General features: G+C 48.5%; 1 protein-coding gene across 2 annotated transcripts in view; it reads left to right on the top strand.

Moving 5' to 3' along the window:
* ITPKA (inositol-trisphosphate 3-kinase A) overlaps positions 1–23,892 on the top strand; it is a 605,052-nt gene that overhangs the window by 281,719 nt on the left and 299,441 nt on the right. For both annotated transcript variants that reach the window (XM_085627107.1, XM_085627108.1), the window contains exon 2: positions 15,645–15,744. In XM_085627107.1, coding sequence (XP_085483233.1) covers positions 15,645–15,744 — 100 coding nt within the window. The remainder of the gene's footprint in view (positions 1–15,644; positions 15,745–23,892) is intronic.

The following is a 23,892-nucleotide window of genomic DNA, read 5'->3' as shown; positions in this document are numbered from 1 at the left end:
TTTGAAACATTTTTAGGCTGCATGTATATGTTTTCGCATATGCATATATATGTATATATATGTATTTTCTATATGCTCCGGGATCCCGCACGTGGGCGGGGATTATTCATAGATTATGACTTTGATGAGTATACCCCTGGATGAGAACTAAAATTACAGGTAAGTAACTAATCCTTCTCACGCTTCTACCCTAGATCAGAATTGAAACAGGTTTTAGAAAAATGTCCCAGCCTTTGTTTACTTTCATGCAACGCTTTTTTGGCTATCTCTTTGTAGGTTAGCTGATCTGTTCTGTGGGACTGAAGTGGCACATCCTGCAGATGGAGCTCGATTTGGTTCACTATAAATGCAAAACATCATTCCCCATCCTGCTGCAAACTCCTCTCTCCCCTTTTATCGAAGCGCTTCGTTAGGCTGCCAAGTGGCTTCTAAGTGCCTTCATCCCCCACTTGGTTCAGCTGTTACCTCCCTCTATGACCCATTTATTTCCCATTTTTCTATTCGAGTTTATCGCTGTAAAGACATTCAGATTATTGTACTTTTAATTCTACCTTTCTAGCAAACACATTCCTTTTGTTTTACAGATATTGGACCGGACTGATCGACCCCCTGTGGTTTCACAGGTGATTTTCCCCTGCAGACACAAACATTTAACCCATCTCCCTTATCATTGTTCCAGCCTTGCATTTTATAATGGCCTAGATAATTGAACCTGGTTTTGTCCTTTCTTTATTTGGCTTTTTAACAAAAACAGCATGGCTGTTTTAGAGCACTGTTTCCGTTCCCCGCATCCGGGTAGAGCGCTACTGGCCCTCAACTGCAGACAATGTGCTGCATGGCTAATTACTTATAAGGTCCCAAAGGCGAGACCGATTGCATTGCATTGCAAATGCTTGTCCTTTCACTCCTTTATGCTGCATTTCCTGTTTCCTTTGATACTTTGATGTCTTCATTACGGTTTTCTTGCTTTCCTTTTTTTCATTCACTCTTTCCTTTTTCTTTCATTCTTTTCTTCTTTCTTGATTTTCTTTTTCTTTCATTCCTTCTTTTCATCTTTATTGCCTTAATGTTTTCTTTTTTTCTTTCCTTCCTTCCTTCTTTCTTGCTTTCTTTTTTTGTTAATTTCTTCTTTCCGTCTTTCTCTCTTGCATTCTGTCTTTCCATTTTTCTTGCTTTCGTTCCATTATTCCTTCTTTTTGCTTTCACTCTCACTTTTTCCTTCTCTCTTACCTGTTTTCTTTCTTTGATGCATTCATTCTTTCCTTTTCATTCTTTTTCTCCTTTCTTTCTTTTGCCTTCTTTATTTCTTCTCTTTCCTTCTTTCTTGCTTCCATTCCATCTTTCCTTTTTTTCTTGCTTTCTGTCTTTCTATCCTTTTATTCTTTCATTCCTTCTTTCTGTCTTTCTATCCTTCATTCTTTCTTTTTTGCCTTCTTTCCTTCTTTTAAATCTTCCTTTTCTTGTTCCTTCTTTCTTGCCTTCCCTCTTTCTTTCTTGCCTTCCTTCCTTACCTTCTTTGTTTCTTCTTTCTTTTCTTCTTTCTTTCTCAAAGGCAAGAGGCTGGCAGCAGAGGCACAGCAATGAGTTTTTTAGGCGTGTGTTATTCAAGACCTTTTGAATTTACTAAAATTATGTTTATGACTGAGTTACTTACAGAGGTTTTCACCTTTCAGCCACACATCATCCATTTGTCCGTGATTGTGTCATTCACATTTTTCTCCAACACACTCAAGCATGCATGGGGGTAATGTGTAGCCCCACTTTAACCATTGGCTGACTTCACTATGAGTTACAGCATGTAGCTCTTTCACAAGGATTACATCCCCACACAAAGTAGTTCCCTTCAGTCCCAAGGGGTGCTATGCCACTGAAGCGCTTTTTTGAGACCCCCCCAAAAGAATTTTGAAAATGTTTTTTTTTTAATTGATTGACTACTGCCCATCAGCTTTCAACGCAATAAAGGTTTGCAAAACCCATGACAAAACAAAACAAGATTTGCCAAACAGCTGGCGGACGACGCCAGACCTATTGGCTTTGCCAATGCTTGTTTTTTTATTAGATTTTTTTCCCTCCGATTTCTTTAGTAGTCATCCATGACTTGTAAGCGATTAAGGGGAATGAGATCAGTAACGGTGCAGTGGGAAGCCAGAGGGATGAGGGGGAGAGCTCTAGCTCAGGCTTCCATGGCAGGGAGATTAGGTGAGTCAGACTATGAATCATAATATCTTTAATAATTCATCCAGAAAGAAACAAATGTTGTGGTGACAGATCAGTTTATTATCAAGGCTCTGCCCTTTGGAACTGCTTCCTATATCCCTCCAATAAGAAGCCACTTTTCTCAAGTTCAGGAAACTGCTGAGGTTTCACCTCGTCCGACAGAAATTTTGACCTGCACCTAATCTGTCTACCCTTCCCCCCTCCTTCTGTAATGCCAACCTTTGAACTGAATATCAGGCAGCTGCAGGGATATAAAAAAGTAACAAAATAAAAATAGTAAGTAAAATACAAAGTTATATATGTTAGTTCTGAAAATGAAGAGGGCTTTTGGGTTCCTCAGTCCAGGGTCATCTGGATCTTAATGGCCATAGGCATGTAGAGTTGGGAGAGACTGCATGGTCTGCAGGGCTGATTGGCCACTAGCCACTTTAATTGCTGTGTTGTGTGTTTTTGCTGCTGCCTCCTGACCTACTGTAGGCATAATGTGACCCTAAAGTGTGGAGCAGACACAGTGCACTAAGTTACAGCATGTGTATTGTGATCCAGAGTGGGCACTCACCCTTCGCACAAGATCTCTATAGCTGACCAGTATGTCTTAAGGCCTGGTACCTTGTGGAGAATAGCAGGGACTGTGCTGCCATATCCTCCTTGTGCCAGAGCCTGGGCTGGGCCTTCCCACCCAAGTCAGAGCCATTCCCAGGATCCTCCGCTAAGGCGGAGGAGCGCCGCCCCACTGCTCTCAGAGCAGTGGGAAAAAATAATAATAATAACATTTTTATCATAACAGTCCGAAGGCTTCCAGGCACTGGCTGAGTGGCCACACAGGCTGGTCAGACCAATCACAACGCTTCTGTCGAGCTGGTGGTAGTAGCAGCTCTAGTGACGGAGCCACCCGGCCCGTTCACACACACTCAGCATGCACCCCAAAGGCGGGCTCGCCCGAGGGTTTAAATAAAGGGGCGCAAGACCGCTCGGGGTCTTGGCCCAATCAGTAAACCAGTGTGTGTATGTCACCAGTATTGTAACGGCCTGAACCTGCGGCCTAGTCATTACCAGAGTGCCCCAGTATACCCCGATAGCACACTGGCGACAAGGGGGGTCTACCCCATGTCTCACCGGATTCCTGCCTGTGAAGACCCGGCACCTGAGGCTCCCCGACCAGCTCCTGTCGCTGTGGCCCTGGTGCCTGCGCAGTCCGCGCACTTCACGCCGTTCGTGCAGATGGCGGGTGCTCACCCCGCGTGAAGTCGCCTGCTGTGGGGGAGCCGCGCTTGGTGTACGTCACTTTGACGAGCGAGCCCCACTCCTGCCATCATTGCTGCAGGTGTCACTCGGAGCGCGGAACGGCACCTGAGGTGAGGCCTACCCTGTTTGTGTGGGTGTATGAGCACCGCCCGGGCCCGCCGTCGCGCTGCCTCTGTGTGACATCGGCCTGCATCATCGCTGCCCGACCGCCCTCCCACAGTAACGTGGTCGAGCCAGGGGTGAAGTCCCACGCATGTTGTAGCGCGTCCCGCTGCCAATCACGCTCCTGCGACGCCGGAGGGCTCGAACCTCGCCCACGGGGGGCCCTCAGCCTGGCGCCCCCCTGCTGCTCTGAAGTCTGTGTTCAGCTAGTGCCTGTCATAGAATCCTGCACGACCGCGCCATACTGCTGGGGGCAGTTCAGGGAACTACAAAACAGGGAGATCCTTACCTGCTGTAAAGAACCACCAAAGGGACTGCTGCCCTCAAGTCAGTGGCATTTTGAGTGCCTGGGATGAGATATTACCCCGGTGTCCACACGCAGCTACGCCACCGTGCACAGCCTGCAGATGCTCTGGGCATTCCCAGCATCACTACAACTTCCTGAGCGCAACATTACGGCGCCCGCACCTAGCCACACGTGGGCCTGCCCACAGACCAGCGAGGGATCACCCTCCAACGAGAAACCTCACGTCGCCCAGCGCCACCGACCTATTGTGCCTCAACACTCCAAGACACACTACCGCAGTAGACGATGAGTGTCCAGGGCGCCAACGGAGGGAATGACCCCAGGCGGCCCCAACCCCTCAGCAAGCTGACCCACCAGCCCACGCCTGGCCCAGTCAAGGCACAGTTGCCCCATTGTCACCTTTCAGCAAGGTCTCGGACCCGTCCACTGCCGCGGCGTGGTGGAAATCCTGGATTGGTCGCCTGGACCACTATTTTATTGGCGTGCGGGAGACCGACGGAAGGGTGAAGAGGTCGCTCCTCATGTGCTATGGAGGGGGCGAGCTGTACAACCTTTTTAAGACCTTGCCTGACAGAGGGGCAAATGACAACTACAATGGGGCTATCGCAGCCTAAAACCGCCACTTCGATCCTCAAATAAACCCTGATTTCGAATGGTTCAAGCTCCGGCAGGCGCAGCAGGGCGAGGCCGAGACCATAGACATTTTCTACGCCCGCCTACGGAAGCTTGCAAGCTCATGCACGCTGCCGGACCAGAGGGCGGAGAGCAGTGCGCAACTCATCCAAGGATGTCGGTCAGTCACGCTGCGACGCCTTTTACTACCACAACCCGGCATCACTCTCGACGAGATTCTTGTGCTCGCCAGGTCCCACGAGCTGTCCAACGCTCACGCGGACGAAATGAAAGCAGCCCTCAACCGACCCACTGCGAACGCCCATAATAAAGGAGGAAAGAGTAGATGTGATCCAAAGGAGACCGTCTCAATCGAGAGGGGCCACGAGGCCTCTGCAGAAGAGCCAGTGCGGAAACTGTGGCCTAGATCACCCTCCAGGGGGGAGGTGCTTCGTAAGAGGAAAAACGTGTTCACAATGTGGGAAACTCAATCACTTTGCAGAAGTCTGTAGGAGCGGGAGAGGACGGAGCAGCGCTCCGAGCTCACGTGGGCTTGCGACGGCAGTGTGACAATTAACGATGGAGAATCCAAAAGACCAGGTCGACAACACCCCTCCAGGGTTTGGCTTTGGGACGGAAGATGGTGAGGTGTTCTTTGCGTCGTTTGTTAGCCGGGAAGGAAAAAAAGTGCCGCCCACCGCCCATTTGCAACATCACCGTAGCAGGGTCCACGGTGAGTGCCCTCATTGACACCGGGGCGTCTGTCAATGTGATGGACAGTGACCAGTATGAAAAGCTGTCGCTGCGCCTGCTGCTGCTACCATCCAAGGCAAGGATCTACACGTACGACAGTAATGAGCTACTCCCACTACGTGGCGTCATGGAAGTCGATGTCACCAGTGAAGACCATAGTCTTAGCACGAAATTCCTTGTCACTAAAGGATAACGGGGCACCCTACTCAGTTGCCACACGGCAGAACACCTGGAGCTCGTGTTTTTTGCAAACCAAGTACACGATCTGCACGCTTGAGAGATGCTCAAGGACTTTCCCATGTTGTTTGAAGGCCTTGGATGCCTAAACGGAAAGACATTCAAACTGCATGTAGATCCCACGGTTCGTCCCATGGCGCTGAGACACCGGAGGGTGCCATTTCACTTGCGGCCACAGGTGGAAGAAGAACTGAAGAAGCTGGAGGACTTGGGGGTGATAGAGAAGGTGTCGGTCCCTACACCGTGGGTGTCCCCTCTTGTCGTGACCCCAAAGCCGAAGCAGCCGGGAGCCATTCGACTCTGCGTCGACATGCGCCTACCAAACAAGGCAGTAAAGAGGGAACGCCATCTCACACCCACGATGGACGACATCGTAGCCGACCTAAACGGCGCTAAATGGTTCACCAAACTCGACTTCAATGCGGGATATCACCAACTGGAACTCCATCCTGACAGCAGAAACATCACAACGTTCTCCACCCACGTAGGACTACATCACTACAAGAGGCTGAGCTTTGGCGTCTTCGGCCGCGGAGGTGTTCCAAAACGCCATAAGAGAAACACTTTCAGGACTGCAAGGCGTAATAAATCTAAGCGATGACATCCTGGTATTCTCACAGACGCTGGAGGAGCACCATTGACACCTCCGAGACACCCTTCAACGACTGGCAGACCACGGACACACCCTGCACAAATCCAAATGCTTGTTCTATCAGGAGTCAGTAGACTTCTTCGGATACATCTTCTCCAGAGAAGGGTTGCGGGTAGACCCGAAGAAAGCGGAGGCTATACGATCTGCCCTGAGGCCCACGTCAGCCACGGAAGTCTGGAGCTTCCTGGGAACGGCCACATACTGTGGCCGTTTCATCCCCAACCTCGCGTCCCTATCCGAGCCACTCCGTATGCTCAGGAAGGCCGGCCAGCCAAGGGTCTGGTCCGCCAAAGAAGATCTGGCGTTTCAGGCAGTAAAAGAAGCCCTCATCGATGACCGAGTCACAGCATACTTTCGCCCGCATCAACGCACGGAAGTTGTGGTGGACCCCAGCCCCGCAGGACTGGGCGCAGTCCTGATGCAGGAGACCGAGTCCAAAGAATGGGTCCCCACCGCATACGCCAGCCGGGCGCTGACTACCACTGAGATGCGGTATGCGCAGTTAGAGCGCGAGGCTCTGGCCATCAAATGGGCGTGCCAGCACTTCCGTCTGTACCTGTATGGGCATGAATTCCGAGTGGTCACCGATCAAAAGCCCCTTGTCCTGCTCTATGCTGGCACCGCTCGACTTGCCCCTCCCCGGATCGAGAGGTGGGCAGTGCAGCTGCAAACATACCATTTCGAAGTGAACTTCCGGCCAGGAGCCAGCAAACCGGCCGACTTCCTCTCGCGGCACCCTCGCTCACTCCGGCCACTCCATGCAACAACAGACAAGGGCTATACCGAAGAGTTCATCCGCATGATTTCTCTTGAAGCGTTTCCTGTAGTTCTCACGCTCAAGGACATTGGGAAAGCAGCAGATTCTGATGAGTGCCTCGTCAAGGTCAAAGCCACGTTAGTCAATCGGAACTGGCGCCACTTTTTGGACGGTGTCAGCTCTCTCACTGCAGAGGAACAGCTATTCTGGCAACAAATGTGGAGGGTGCAAAGTGAGCTCAGCGAAGGCCTCGATTGAGTGGTCCTGAGGGGATCCACCCTTGTGATCCCGAAGAGTCTGCAGAAGGAGGTGGTCCGCCTAGCACACCAAGGTCATCAGGGCGTCTCGAAAACCAAGGCCAGACTCAGGAGCAAAGTCTGGTTCCCGGGAATGGACGCCATGGTGGAGGAAGCTGTACGTACCTGTCACTCCTGTAGCATCACGGGCAGTGAGCCTGCACCTCATCCAGTAATCACCGAGGATCCGTGTCTGGAGCCGTGGTCCAAAGTAAGCATCGACTTTGGGTCATTCCCGGATGGGAGGAACACGCTGGTGCTCGTTGATTCACATTCGAAGTTCCCAGTGGTGGAGGTGGTATCGTCAACAGCATTCCTCCATGTCAAGACAGCTCTGGAGTGCACGTTTGCCATGATGGGGCTGCCAGAAGAGATTAAATCCGACAATGGACCGACGTTCCAAGGCAGAGACTTCCTCCAGAGGCATCCGACACAGAAAGATCACTCCACAGTGGCCCCAAGCGAATGGAGAAGTGGAGCGGTTCATGCGTACAGTGAACCGTGCTCTCAGGATTGGGGTGGATAAGGGAGAAAATGCCGAGCAGTGCCTCTTGCAGTTTCTCAGCGCATACCGTCAGACCCCACACTGTACCACCCGGTGTGCGCCGGCTCATCTGATGTTCCGACGGGCTCCAAGGGACAGCATTCCTGCCGATCCATCGTGGAGTCCCCCAGAGCTGGATCATGGGGCAGCCCAGGACAGAAGGAAAGCATCCAATGACAAGGCCAGCCAAGCTCGAAGAGCCCAGTCGATGAGCATCCGGGTTGTTGACAGAGTTGTGGTGAAAGACCGCCACCCCAGCTGGAAGTATCGCACCCCATATGAGCCCGAAGTGTGGGAAGTGATCAATGTACATGGCACCATGGTATCGGCCATGCGGGGAACCCGTGTGGTCACAAGGAACACCTCATGGTTCAAAAGAGTCGCAGATGGCTCGACACCGGCTGACCAAGCCAGGGAAGATCTGGAAGACGAAGACGGGGCAGTCCCCGCGGAAGACCTTCAAGGTCATCCTGAGGATGTGCGACCACGACCTGGAAGAAAAGCAGGGGCAGAAGTGGGAAGCCCAGAAACGGGTTCCCCAGAACCCGAGAAGGAACCAGAGGGGTCGGAAGCAAGAAAGAACTCTCGGAGCCAGAAGAATGGTCTCCGGCCAAATCCGACACCCAGTTAGAGACTGAAAGACTTTGCGTGGTGTGCCAAGAGAGACTGAACTATTTTCCCCCGAAAAGAGTTGTTGTATCAAAAAGATTGGGGGGATGTAGTGACGGAGCCACCCGGCCCGTTCACAGACGCTCAGCACGCATCCACACACCCCATGGGCGGGCTCACCCGAGGGTTTAAATAAAGGGGCGCAAGACCGCTCGGGGTCTTGGCCCAATGAGTAAACCAGTGTGTGTGTGCCACCAGTATTGTACTGACCTGACCCTGTGGCCTAGTCATTACCAGAGTGCCCCAGTATACCCCGATAGCACAGCATCGTGATTGGTTTAGGGGAGCCTGTGTGCTGCCGGGAGCCATGGAAGAGAAGAGGACGGAGGAAAAGCTGCGGGTGCGGGAACCCACCCCGTTCCGTAGCAGCCACCACTGGCCACTCCTATGGACAAAGGTCACACGGTGCATGTTTCCTTCATACTCCCTTTGCACTTAATAGGCCAGAAAGTTTGGAGACTCGATAAACAATAGAGCACAGAACCGCAGATACATGTCAGTGTAAACTCTTTTGCCGTTTAATCCTACGCTTTGGGCAGAGATTTTAAGTCACCCCATGTCAGGTGTGAGTAGTTTATTCTATCCTGGCTTTCCTTTGCAATGCATTGTTTGAGGTCCAGGCTTCATACAGAATAACTACAAGCACCAGAGTGGAAAGATAGAGGTTTCTCTTACACGCGTCACACTAAATTAAGAGACCAGAGCATAGAAAGCCAGGAAAAGTGGAGATTTCCCTTTAAAATTAGGTCAAAGCGAAATTTCGATTACACTGACCTAGTCTCGTGTAATTTCAGTTATTTCACTTTACACTTGTTACGTGAATATCCTAAAATTACGCTTGCCACATTGCATAATTAGACACTGTTTATGGCAAAAAAAATTGTGCACGCACATGGAAACAAAGCGAACAACCAGAACAGAAGCCACTGCTGTTTGCAGAATATGTGTAGTTTACTACGCTGAATTGCAAGTAATTTTGCTTAATCTTCACAAAAGTTTGCGTAATATGGCAAATGCAAATTACGCAAATTTCACACACCTCTACTTAAAATCCTGTTTATATTTATTTATTTGTGTCAAGCTTTACATGCATGTCAAATTCGTGGCCTTGTTGCCATTTCCAACCGCTTTATTATACAGCTGGTCATGCACACTGTAGCTATCTCTGAGACTAATGTAAATCATGAATTAAGGTTCGGTATGGCTAGGTTCCAAATTCCGTAATACTAACCACCCTTCTGTAAATGAGGATTACGCCACCAACCTAAGGCTGATCTTGGTGAAGATAGAGGTGGCAATGAAATATGCTACACAAGCAGTTGACCATCGAAATGAAGAACGCATGAATCTGGGTACTTATAATGCAGAGACTGGTAGTGTATACACAATCAATTCCAAGCTTGCACAGGAGTCCTCAGCGCTTTCCTTGGAAAGATGGCATTCCCTGTATTTTCCATATCTCTGTTCCCTGTCCTAACCCAATATCTCTCCAATCCCATAACACCTAGTCGATGTCCCAGCCCAACGCCCATTACTGAAGCAATAGAATTGACAGAGACCATTGTGAACCCGTATATTTCCCCCTTAAGTTGTCCATTTCCTAACTGTACCATGCAGCCCTCTGTGATTCTCCATCGCTTCTCCCTGTCCAGTCCTTGCTTTACTGTCATCAACTGCTATCTCAATGGCAAGCCCTACAATCTTCACAGTTCCCCCTTGCTGATCATATGGCCAATTTCTACAACATGAGGAGGACTCCGAATAGACCCAACTTCTAAAATCCTACTTTGCTGGTCCCTCACAGTGATTCACTCTGCACCCCTACTTCTGTAGTTGGCACTGCCATGGCGCTGACCTTGGACTACAGTTTTGATGTGGAAGAAGATGACTGGCCAACGCTGCTCCTTTACGACCGTGGAACACCATGAGGTCACCAGTACCAAGAATGCAGTTGATAATTTACACCTCCATCCTACATTAAAGTTTGTGTCCATTCATTTTCTTTAAACTAAGGTTTCCTTCGGTGAGGGCATGTATGGACAGGATATAAAGAGGAAATAGTAACAAACAATATAGCGTATTTAGGGTGAGTGATAAAAACGGGTAGACTCTGGCTAAATGTGAGAAAGAGGGCTTTAGAAGAAAAGTGAGAAATAGGGGAGCCCTAGAATGGTAGAGGATTAAGAGAAGAAGGTTAGAGACGACAGAGAAAAAGAGGCCAAGTAGAAGACGTAACAAATGAGTGGATCGAAATATTTATGCAAACAATAAGTGGACACAGAAATTAGCAGCTAAGGAATGAAATCAGAATAAAGCGAAGGTGAAATACAGTGATGCAGGCAGAAGTTGCACCGGGCACCACGTACAAAAGTCTCCAGGATTTACTCACTAGGCCCTGTTATCACCACTTCTTTGAGGAATTTGTTTTGCATTTATCCATCACAAATTTAAAAAACATTAGGGGAAAAGGACCAACTTTGAATAAGCAGACCATAAATGTGGGCTTTCTTGTTCCCGGATGATCCCAGATTGTGACTTTCTTGTTCCCAGATGATCCCGGATGGTGACTTACTTGTTCCCAGATGATCGACAGTAAACTTGAATGAATGTAGCAAAGCATTGAACATTTGCACTAGTGTTCACTACCTACTTTTTATTTTCTTGCTCAATTTTTTTGCTTGTACTTTACAGTAGCGGGCCCAGTTGCTCATTGTTGGATTAACTATTTGCACTTCCTAAAACCTGCTCGGCTTCCAGCTTTATCAGGCTGCATTGGCTCCCTGTGGGTAAGAGAACTCACTTCAAGGCTCTATGTATTGCACAGAGTCATCACTTTCCAGGTGCCCTCCATTTTATCCAACTTGCTCCACCAGTATGTTCCCCAGCGGGATCTGCTCTCAGCTAATCTCTATTTGGTATGTGTCCCTCGTGTCAGATGAGCAAGAGCAGGAGGGCGCACCTTCTGCGCCAAAGCTCCTGCCCCTTGGAAAATCAAGAACATCCAGAATCACAGGTCGTTTAGAAGGGTCGTGAAAGCCTGGCTATTCTCGGCCTAATCCAAAGTCTTTTCTTCAGCTGAAGCTCATTGTGAGACTAGTGCTGGGACCACCCGTTGTTGGGGCAGCCATGCGCTTTACAAATATTTTAACATAGCATAACTCATCTCTCATAGTACATGACAAGTGAGTGCCAGCATATGGAGATCAATGTTGGCACCTAAACTCAGTGCTGGGCACAGCATATTGTCGGATTTACATTCTGCAGAGCTTAACTAGTCATTTGGCTAACCATTGGTGGAAATTTGAACTAAATCCATTGCATAGTTTAGGTCACGATTACTCATAGTACGGCCCGCGGGCCGCTAGCGGCCCGGCAAGCCTTCCTAGGTGGCCTGCGGACCTTGCAGACATCCTACCTGTGTTTTAAAAAAAAAATTAAATAGTGTTAGCAAACACTGCCGGGTGCAGCAGCCCGGACTCTGAGACTCTGCTCTGTGGGGCCGGAGGATTCCAGTGATTGTCAAAGTGGAGATGCAGGGGCCTAGAGAGGGCAACAGAGGGGGAGACAGAGGGAGGAGGGAGACAGAGGGAGGAGGGTGTCGGAGGGCATCAGCGGGAGGGTGACGGAGGGAGGGCTACAGAGGGAGGGCGACGGGGGGAGGGCGACGGGGGGAGGGCGACAGGGGGAGAGAGACAGGGGCAGAGAGACGGGGGAGAGAGAGAGGGAGAGGGAGGGGGAGGGGGAGAGAGAGGGAGAGGGGGAGGGAGGGGGATAGGGAGGGAGAGAGATGTGTGTATGCCGGGTCTGGTGGCTCAGTGTACGAAGGCATCTGCTGCAGGGACCTGTGTTCAACCTCATGGTCACAATTTTTTTTTGCTTTAGCCCCGCCCCTCCCCCTCTGACCCCGCCCCCACCGGTGCGGCCCTTGGCCACAAACCACACTGTAAATTTGGCCCCCGGGAGAAAGTTTGTGAGTACCCATGGTTTAGGTAAAACTAATGGTGCTAGTGTGTACCCAGGGTAGAACATTTCATTCTTTTTTTAGGACGGTTCTGTTATGGCCAGTTTAGTATCTACGCCAGCATCCACAGCGTTTCCAGACCAGTGACGGTGCTGTAGTCTGCATGAACTGGCATTGCGGTTGCGTTTATTTCCTACAGAGGAATAGAGATGTAGCTCGTGACACAAATCATAGGCATATCCAGAGGTTAATTTTGCTCAGCCTGATTATTAGTGGTGAGTGGATGAGACGGTGGCTGCAACTGCTAAAAAATATTTTCTCCTCTTGTGTACTCTTCTACCCCCTTCCTTACACCATGCACAGACCCGCGTATATTTACCACCTGCTCAGAGAATGGAATAGAAAATTCTGAGTGGTTTTATCTCCAGAAAAATTAGGTCCACAATGTAATTCCCAATTCCATAAAGTTTTTACTTTTAATTTTACTGTACCTGGGTGATTTTAGCTCACGGAATTGGTAAAATCATATCCAGTTTTAACATGGGGTACAATTGCCCCATAATTAGGGCGTTGGTGGGTTAACAGGTCCCCTCTTGTCCATGTGAACAGATGTACAAACTATGTGCATGGTCGCCCATTGACAGCAGCAAATCAGTAGCTATTGGTTGCCCCATCAATACTTGCAAACATAGAGGCTATGAAAGGGTTTCTGAATTTGCCCAGAGTTTGTGATTTGAGACCAGCCTACATTGCTGGACTTCTGCAGAGGTGTGAAAACCCTGCTTTTCCAAAGAGACTTAACCAAGTTTGTGCTTGTCAGGTTAGGTCCTCTCACAATGAGGTATAATTAAGTTTTTCGTGTTACACATAACAGACATTTTAGTAAGTAAAGTCCACACAAACAAATGTCTAGGCCATGATGTCAAATGCCACAAAGAAGGTGGTGTGAAATATTTTCATATTCCCTTTTTTGGTGGAATATTACATCCTGTAGTGTGTTAATATCCTATCTCCCATCACGATCTGGCAATATTGTGTATGCTCAGCCCCATAAACCCTACTGAGCTGTCCTTGCCTGACGCTGGTGTTCATTGTCCCACTCTTCAGGCTGTATGTACTCACATCTAATTCCTCCTTAATGTCTTAAATCATACCATATCAAAGATCAGTCATGAGCAAATTTGAGAAAAACAAGAATAAAAACTCTTCAAAAGTTCAGAGATGGAAGAAGGAAAACCTAAATGCATTACTCCCGGACCGGGCTGCTGGAGTGGTGCACACTTTCAGTGAAGAGTCACTTTGTGATTGATTATACTTCTGTATTCTTTGACAATCCAAAACAGGAGTAAACATTTTAAACTATTTTTATGAATTTCAGTTAAAAGATTATGCAACTATTCTAAAACCTTTCAAGAGCTCCACAAAATATTTTTCAATCAAATTCGAGCAGTACAAATTTCAACTTTTAGGAATTACTTCTGAAATCTCTCAAACCATTAGGTACATTATGTACAAAATCCTGTGCTAACGTTTTATAAAATCCCCTTCCTACGTTCCTACCATAAAAGGAGTCTAAGTTCTTTGCTGTGGGCCATTCTACTCTGTGGCAAATGATCTTAAGAGCTGCAGCCTTCCCTTTCTAGCCCTTTCCTCCATTAGTATTTTCTCTGCTCTTGCTAGGGAGTGCAACAATCCTGCTAACCCATCTCGCGGTGGTACACATGTTCCTAGTATTCATGCTTCAATTACCACACAACTGTGATTGCCAGCAGCATCTTAGTTTGCAACAGCAGGCTTGTTGCATATTGAATTTGTGTTTTTGACACCTCATGCCTACATAATAATTCTCTAGCATACAGCAGTGTGCTAGCCTTTCTATTGTTGAGTGAACAACCCTAAGTTCTGTCAGGTGTCCTTCATCTAGTATGTACTCTGTGATCCTTTTCTGAATTTCTTCTTCCTGTAATTCAGTCTGCCGATCTGGTCTTGCGGCTGGATCCTGAAGTCATAACCTGAATCCAGGGTTTTTAAATTATTCTGTTTCTAACCAGGTTCTGTATAAGCCAAGACATTACCCTTTCAGGCTTAGAGTGCTGCATAAATTATGGAAAAAAAGAAGCAAGTGACATTGGGTAGTTCCCAAGTTTAGGTGGAGAGCAGCTCCTTTATAGAGCACACAACAACATCACTGTCACGCTGAATCTGCTCACCTCCAATGTCTGGTTCTCCGTCAGAGTTTATACGCATAGGATTAGAACAGTGCCATCCACGCCGAGCTAGATTGTGACAATGTCTTTTGCCATGAAAGGATATTGTCTTGACTTATACTGGGTGTTTCCTTTGTCTGCACAAAGCTATACCTCTCTGATGAGCACTAACTAGAGCGAAGCATGTGTAAGTGGTTGCTGTTAATCAGTCAAGTTTGCATGGATATTATTTGCCAAGCCAAAGGTGTAATACTGTGTCTGGCGTGGTAAAAGGCTTTTGTCGTTGTAGTACTTTTACAAGGACACTTCAGGTGTGAGGGCCATTCACGTCCTTTTTTGTGCTGCTATGCAGTTTCATTTTTAATTTTAATTTATGCTTTAAAATGCGCATTGGACATGTTTAAACAGTAAATTAAAAATGCCAAAATGGCTACTGGTGCATCACAGCCCTCACTGTTGCATGTGTCATGCCGCATGCTTCAGTGTCCATCTTGGAGTTGCTTCTCTTTAGTCGAAAACCCATTTCAAACTGGCAGCCCTATGTACACATGGCTCATAACGCATGCATGCGCGCACATGAGTCGTGACACGCTGGTGTCCATGGCAAAGACAATAGCTCGTCCTTTTACATGGAAGTTGTGTCAAAGTAATGGAAGTAATTTGTTCTCAAAATTTTAGATATAGAAGCATTTATAATTCCAAAAATGTGAATGATGTCCGAAGTCTTAGATACCAAATTGTATAATTTCTACCCCGAGAAGTTACCTGAAGCTTTTGATCTTGTGTGGACTGCAGTAGGGAGACAACCAAACTAACCAAGCGTTTAGCTATCAGAAATATGATATAATTTAGAGCATAAATGTCCTGGGATAACTGTCACCATTTTTGGTTCACTAAGTATATTTCAAATATGATAGTATTATGTTTTAAGAGTCTAAATACATAAGAGAATAGGCGCCCACCGAGCTGAAAGTATGTTCCGGAAACTCCTTGGTCTTACCTTCATCTGTTTTCTCTGCTTACAGACCAGATCCTGGCAGAAACTGAAGACAATAGTGAACCTCCCCTCCATCATCAGCCCTTTCAAAAGGCGCTACTCCTGGGTGCAGTTGGCGGGACACACAGGTACGCTCTAGACCGTCTACTTTCTTCTGTTTGCGCAATTTTGACTGACCACAGCACAAGAATTGTCTACTTTCGTAAAGTTCTCCAAACACTGGGTCACTCGTGCAATAGGGGTTCGAGATGCTGCGGTTGCAGTGCATATTGACAGCACATACTCTATTCCGCAGTCTATTGCCAAATATTCAGGATCAATCATACAAAAGCTCAGGCAGCTTCAAGCACCTCTTGTTCTTTGCAAAAGAGTAAACATGTGAATGATGTAATGATCGAAACATTCTTAACCTTTGGAAAATCCTTCAACCAGCATTCTACTAAAATATTTCTTAGCCCATCTTTGCCATTACTGAAGAGGGTCAGCCATACACACACCTGTCTTGCTTGGTATTGCCTAAAAAGCATCTTATTCCAACTTGCTAGATCTCATCACCTCTGGACCAGAGCACAAAACATCACAGATACGTTTCGGCCATGTTTGTTTTACTCAAGTGAGCTCAGAGCCGTGTCTGTGTGTACTCTAAAGAGATACAGGTTGTGTCTCAGTAGCCTACCAGGTTATGGCCTCTGTCTGTGCTTTCAACTTAGAGAGAGAGTCACACACTGGGATGCAGTTTATGTCTCGGTGGACTAGCGTGCTCAGGACCCTGTCCGTTTGCACCCTTCCATCTTAGAGCCGATGACTGGGTGAGAGGCACAAGCAGTGCTTAATTTGTAAAAAAATAAAATAAAAGGGCCTGGGCTCTCGTCAGGAGGCCAGTGAAGCTTGCACAACACATTTTCCCTGCCATGCTGCCAATGATAGTAACAACACAACAACTAACCATCAGACTCCTACAAGTGTGACAATTCGGAGTATTTCAGGCCCCCAAAGCTATAAAAATGGCTTGTGAGGCAGGTAATAGTAATTTTTAATATATACTGAATTAATAATTAACTATTGTTGTGGTCATCTCTAAATTAGCGAAACAGCGCCACCTTGTGGCAGACAGTCACAAGTGACGATTAAGTGCCGGTGCCGAGCACTGGAAACCACCGGCTCAAATTAAGCACTGGATACAAGGTGCATCTCACCCCTTCATCAGCTGTAAGATGCAAGGGTGCCCAAATACAGGGTCCTGAGCTCACCATGCACAGAGGACGCAAGCTGCATCTCACCCCTTGTGTCCTCTCCGCATGACGAGCTCAGGGCCCTGTCAGTGCACACACTTCCTTCCCGTGCAGCTAGAACCTGTCTCTTTCCAGCCAGTTTCCACCTGTCTAGCATGTTCCTGCCTGCAATTTTCTGCCAGTGTGGGGCTAGCACTTGTGAATCCAGCCCTCTCTCACCTTTCACTTAGCATATACCTGCCTCCAGTGATCTTACAGCCTGCGGCTAGCATCAACCTGCCCCCATCCCTCTACCAGCATGGAGGTAGCATCTACCTGCCTTCAACCTTCTGCCTGACTGCAGTGTGTATACCCCTGGCCCCCAGCCCTTCATGAGCATGTAGCTAAATCTACCACTGGCAGTTTGCCGAACTCCTGTCCTCTTGAGCATGAGGCTGACATTGATTAGTATCTACCTGCGGTCAGCACTTTGCCTTCCTGCAGTCCTCTGTCAGTGTACGGCTAGCATCTGCCTGCCCCTATTCGCCTGTCAAATATATACGAAAAGGTATGCACACTGTGTCCCTGGAACCAAACTGTACCTGGCTGATGATCCCACGACTTAGGGCGAAACCGGTCCTGGGTTGCTTGTATCTGGTTCAGGGAGGACCTGGCTTGGTAGTTTAGGCTGAACTATTCCGATTGGAGCAGGGTCAAGACTGATTTGCATATAGCTGGGTCTACACTGAGGTGACATAGTGCGCACAATAACGATGAATTGGGATGCGACTCAAGTAATTACTAGTGGCTGAGATTAATTAATGCACTCTATCCATGACTTTTGTGTATGCCTATTTCCCTATCAGTATGTGGCTAACATCTGCCTGCCTCCAATCTCATGTCATCATTCAGCTAACATCTGCTTGCTTGCAGTCCTCTGTCAGCGTGAGGCTAACATCTACCTGCCTGCACATCTCTGCCACCCTGCATCTAGCATCTACCTGTCTCCAGTTTTCCATCAGTGCACGGCTACAACTCTGCCTCCAGACCTCCACCAGTATGTGGCTTACACTGTCTACCAGCTACCTACCTCGAGCCCTCTGTCAGCATGCCTACCTTCAAGCCTGTATTGTTGTGTAGCTAGCATCTCCCTCCCTCTATCAGCATGTGGCTTATATATGCTTGCCTCCAGTCCTCTGTCAGCAAGTGGCTAACATCTGCCTGCTTCAGTTCTCTGTCAGTCTGTGGCTAATATTTGCATAGGTCCAGTCCACTATAGGCATCAGCTAGTATCTACCTGTCTTCGGTCCATTGTCAGCATGCCTGTCTCCAGTCCTTCACTGTCATCGTGCAGCTAGCATCTGCCTGCTTCTATTCCTGTGTCAGCATGTGGCTAAAATCTGATTGCCTCCGGTCCTCTGTCAGCATTGGCTGACATCTCCCTGCTTCCAGTTCTCTGTCAGCCTGCAACTAGCATCTGCATGCCTTCACCTCTCTGGCAGCATGCGGCTAATATTGGCTAACATCTACCTGCTTTAACCCCACTGTCAGCATGCCTTCCTGTAGTCCTCCTCTGTCAGCATACGGCTAGCATTTACTTGCTCCCTTTTCCCTGTCTACGTGTGGCTAACAACTGCCTGCCTGTATTTCCCTGTCAGTATGCAGGGAACATCTGCTTGCCTCTGCATTTGGCAAACATTTGCCTGCCTCCAGTCCTCTGTCAGCATGTGGCTAACATCTTCCTTCCTCCAGTTCTCTGTCATCAAGTGGATATCATCTGCCTGCCTCCAGTCTTATGTCAGCATGCAGCTAACATTGGCTATCATCTACCTGCTTTCATCCCTCTGTCAGCGGGCCTACCTGCAGCCCTCTGGTAGCATGTGGCTTACAGTGCCTGCCTCCAGTTGTCAGCCAGCATGTGGATAACATCAGCTAGCATCCGCCTGCCTCAGCCCTCGGTCAGCGTAGCAATCTCCAGTCTTGTCAGTGGGCACTTAGCATCTACTTACCTCCTTTGCTTTGTCAGCATGTGGCTAACATCTGCCTGTCTTCAGTCCTCTGTCAGCGTGCACTTAACATCTGTCTACCTCCAATTCTCTGTCAGCATGTGGCTAGCATCTGCCTTACTCCAGCTTTCTGTCTCCCGTCTTCTGTCAGTATGCGGCTAACATCTGCCTGCCTCAAGTCCTCTGTCATCATTCAGCTAACATCAGCCTGCCTCCAGTTCTTTGTTAGCATGTGATTAGCATCTGCCTGACCCCAAACCTCTGGCAGCATGTAGCTAACATTGTTTCAGATGATCTGCCTTCAACAATCTGTCTGCATGTCTGCCTCCAGACCTCCACTGGGGTGCATCTAAAATCTGCCTACCTTAGTCCCCTTTCAGCATGAGGCTAACTTTGGCTAGAATCTGTCTTCAGCCCTCTGTCAGTGTGCCTGCCTCCAATTCTCCATCAGCATGTGGCTAGTATCTGCCTGACTCCAGTCCTCTGTCAGTGTGTGGATAACATCTGCCTACCTCTAGTGCTCTGTTAGTGTGCGGATAACATCTGCCTACCTCTAGTCCTCTGTCAGCGTGCGGCTAACATCTGCCTGCCTCCAGTCCTCTGTCAGCATGTGGCTAACATCTGCCTAACTCCAGTCCTCTGTCAGTGTGTGGATAACATCTGCCTACCTCCAGTCCTATGTCAGCATGCGGATCACATCTGCCTGCCTCCAGTTCTCTGTCAACGTGCGGATGATATCTGCCTGCCTCCAGCCCTCTGTCAGTGTGCGGTAAACATCTGCCTGCCTCCTGTCCTCGGTCAGCGTGCAGCTAACATCTGCCTGCATCCAGACCTTTGTCAGCGTGCAGGTTTAATCGACTGGCATCTTTTTGCAGGTTTTGACAATCCAGCACCATTACCTTGCAGTCCTATTGATAATCAAGTGTGTTCTGATAGGAAGAGCTGCACAAGCTGTACTGCTAAATAGAGTTACTTCGGTAATTGCTTCATTGTAGACTCTTATCACCTACCTTTAAATGGAAATCATCACCGAACCGCATATTTTAAAGAAGTTCAAAGGCCTGCATCACTATTCACCGACAGTGAGCAGTCACAACATTCCTTTGTTTGATGCTTCACAAAAAACTGTCTGGGACTATTTCCCAAAATAGTGCAGATATGTGAGAGGGTTCAGAGGAGATAAGCTCTGTAAGATTGGAGGTAGTAAAATATAAGGTCTTCTTTTGAGGCATTTGCTGTAATGACTTAAAAAGGAAGCTAGATTTAATGAGATTAATGGCTTTTCTTCTTACTCTAGTCATAGACAATCATCATTCCAGAAACAACTTGTAAGGGTGGGTCTTCAGTCCTTGTTGGGATGCCAGGATGTCAGGCGCAGTTCACAGCTGCATTAGTGAGGAGTTCCACACATTTGCGGGAGGACCAGAGAATGATTGCCCAAGTGTTTGAGCCATTCGGAAGGCTGGTGTTTCCCCGTGAAGCTGTCCCTCGCCCCCCTGATGTCATCATAAGACGTTCTCGGCACCTCGGTCTTCGGTCTCTGTCTGAAACATGTGATTTTAAATGTTAGCAGTGCCTTTAGCGGGAGCCAGAAAAGCTCCCACGAGTAAAGGGCAGACATTCTTCCAAGATGTCAGATGAGGAGTTGCGCGGTTATCATTTTCATTGGTGTTGGTGCATGCCTGCATGGGCAGGTAACTCCACCATCATAGTGTTTGCATGGTCAACCCGGAAGTAGAGCATGACCGGCTTGCTTTGACTGTTCTTTGGCAAAAAAAGCTTCATTCTTTTTGAAGAATGGAGAGGGGATATTGACTGACTGGGCACCTTTGCTGATGCCTTCGCAGAAGTGTATTATCCAGATGCAAGCTTTTTTTGTAAATATGAGACATATGAAAACGAGTAATCCCCAGTAGGGCCTCTGCATTGATGCCCAAACTCTGCCCTGCTTCCCAGTATGATGCCTGCATTGCCCAGCCTCTGTGTATGTATGTCTGTATGTTTCTGGTGGTTCTAGAGTGCCAAAGGGCAGCAGAGTGCTGTTCATGGTCAAAGACGAGCATAAAGTCACCGAGTAAGATGAGAGAAAGCTTGGTTGTGGATGGCCAATGCATTGTGAAGTAGTGTTCTTTAAAGAGGGGAGTCTTCAACTCTTTCCTAAGTTGAGGTGGCCCTGATGGATACGGGGATGTCCGTCCAGATCCTGGGTGCATAGGTGGGAAAGGCCTGCTTTCCTGTATGTCTGTGTCATTTAAAGTTTGCCCTTCTGTTTACCCATCCCCGCATTTCATTGTTATAATTTTGCACCTGTATATCTACCGGCTATTAGGGGGGATCGCAGGGAATTCATTAGTTTGGGATGACATTCCAAACAGTCGAGGAGGTTTGTGGATAACTGTCCCTAATCCCTTCTCTCAGTTGAGCCCTACACACTCCACCGCGCGCAGTTGGGTGCAACTTGTCTGAGCCGGTGGGTTTGAAGTTTTTGGGTGGATCATAGTCGAACCTTGTGCATCAACACAGACTAAAGACTACTTTCTGTGGATAGCAAACCCTTACAGAACGGAGGAGAGGAGCATCCGCTGGCCCAGAGCTTTACACCCCCACCGGAAGCTGCAGCAGAAGCCTGGAGCCGGTAGGGGCTGGTATGGGCACGCATCGTCCTGTGCTCCAGGCCGCGTCTTTGGAAATGCGGCGAGTTCCGCTTCGCTGCAGAAAGTGGGCAAGTTCAACTTTCAAGTTTATTTTGTATAATTGATGTTGACCTCTTCCGAGGTCAACAGTATAATACAATAACAACATAACGCAAAATCCTGAAATAGTTCATGGGGCCACCTACTCGCAGTAGCAAATATAATAAAAGCAGCAATTAAAAACCAGCAGAAATGATGCAACTTCCCCTTCGTTCCAATCAACATTGTCCCTGCCTTGAAATACCCCTTCCATGGGAAATACACAGGGTGCTGCTCAAACAAGCTTCGGCAGTGGCTCGGTTGCCTCAACCCTCCTGGACAATCTGTGCCGAGTGATCCTGCATTTAGATTATTCCCTTGTGGCGTGTGGTGTTCAGGTGAGGGCTCTGGCTTTCAGCCTCGGAGCCTCGTTTAATAATTAACCAGCGGTGCTTTATTTCTGCTGCTCGAAAAAACAAGCCCAGGCTCACTCACAGTCAAATATATACACGCAGATGCAACCAGGCCCAGTGGAGCGCACACACACATGAACCTGAGAGCATTGTCACACGAGAACACACAAATACATTTGCAGTAGCTCACACCCCCACGCACAAACACATATGCATGAACACAAGCGTGGTGACAGATGCTGACATGCAGCACACACTTACGCACATGTACACCGATGTAAGCAGGCGCGCGCACCCATAAACACGAGTGCATCCATTCCTCCCACGTGCACACACATAAACACCCGCTCACAAACACACATGCATGAACAATAACATATGTTGTTAGATGCAGACATGCAGTACACACGTGCGCACATGCACACCAATGCCCGCACACATAAACGTATCGGATCCTCACACGTGCACAGAAACAAACACGCAAGTGCAACAGACCCACACACAAACACACATGTATGCATGAACACAAACATATATCGTCAGATGTAGGCATGCAGCAAACAATTGGTACGCAAACCGATGCTAGCAGGCGCCAACACACCCAGACATGAGAGTATCGTCACACGTGCACACAAACAAACACGCAGAGGCAAACACACCCACACACAAACACACATGCATGAACACAAGCATGCTGCCAGATGAAGGCATGCGCACATGCAGCATACACACTACACAGATGCATACAGACACAAATATGCACTCCCAGATGCGAGTAAGCACACATGCGCGCGCAGTAACAGCAGCCAGGCCTGAGAGCGCTCCTTCCAGCGTGTGCAGAGCGTGGGCGGCTGCCGTTCCCAATGTCATTAGCACACCTTGTATTCAATGCTGCTTGAAGCATTAACAGCGCGAGACTAAGACTTCCAGGTATGCAGCGCTGGAATATTTAAATGTTTTTATTGGCACCGACGTTGGGCATAAGCAAAATTAGAATAAATATGCTTTGGGGCAGAACCATAACGCTGTTAAAAAAATAATAATAATAGAGCTGAAAAGCGTTTCCTATTATTAAGGGCCTCTCTCAGTGTTGGGTGCACAGGCTATGCCCCACAAATGTGGCCACCAAATCGACGGCCCGCCCACTCTTAGGTTTCCTCTGGCATTGACCCCCCTCGCCCCTCCCCCCCCCCAACGCTTGGCTCTGCTGTCGGCCGACGAACATGGGGCCATCAGTGTAAGCAGCTCAGGTCATCCACCCTATTTAGAATGGACGCACTGATGTACGCTTCTACAGGAAAAGCCTTGGAGTCCAGTAAAAAAATGACCCCAATAGCAAGGGAGAAAACTCCCAGGTTGTTAAGGTCATTCGTTTTTTGTTTTTATAAAAACACATTTTGCTCTATGATTTTGTTTTTTTAAACAAAAAAGTTAGCTGAGGACCAAATGCGGCTGACCGAAGCCCCGCAGTGGGCCACTAGAGAGGGCAGCCCTCTAGTATCATCTGGGCCACCCACACCCCACTTAGGGGCAGGAACTCGGGGAGGAGTCCCCCCAGCCTGGTCTCGGCACGCTAGGGAGCGTCAATTCCTGGGCGCTAAAACTGCGGGAGGAGTATATAGCCCTCCCCCACCACCCTGGCACCCTCTTTTGCACGTCAGACACGCCGTCTCTGGTCAGCTCCTGGTCTCGCTTCAGACTGCCCGGGAGCTGACGACGTTGCGCCAGACACGCCATATTTGGGCTGCCCCTTGTCCCCGCTTCGGACTGCCTGGGAGCTTACTACGTTGCGATGAGTTAGATCACACCCCTTATCCACCACCCGTCGGTTGGATGCTCGACCGGCTCTGGCTTGGTCGGCCCGCCAGTGGGAGGGGGGATTGTCAGCTTCGAGGGTCACATCTGTGGCGCCCTTCCTTGACCGGGGCCAGTGTTGTGCTGACCGGGGAGGGGGCGCACAGCGGAAAGGCACAC

The sequence above is a fragment of the Triturus cristatus genome, chromosome 9 (genome assembly GCF_964204655.1).
Source record: "Triturus cristatus chromosome 9, aTriCri1.1, whole genome shotgun sequence".
NCBI lineage: Eukaryota > Metazoa > Chordata > Amphibia > Caudata > Salamandridae > Triturus > Triturus cristatus.
Note: the sequence above shows the minus strand (reverse complement) of the source record. Positions and strands in the feature narration are given on the sequence as shown.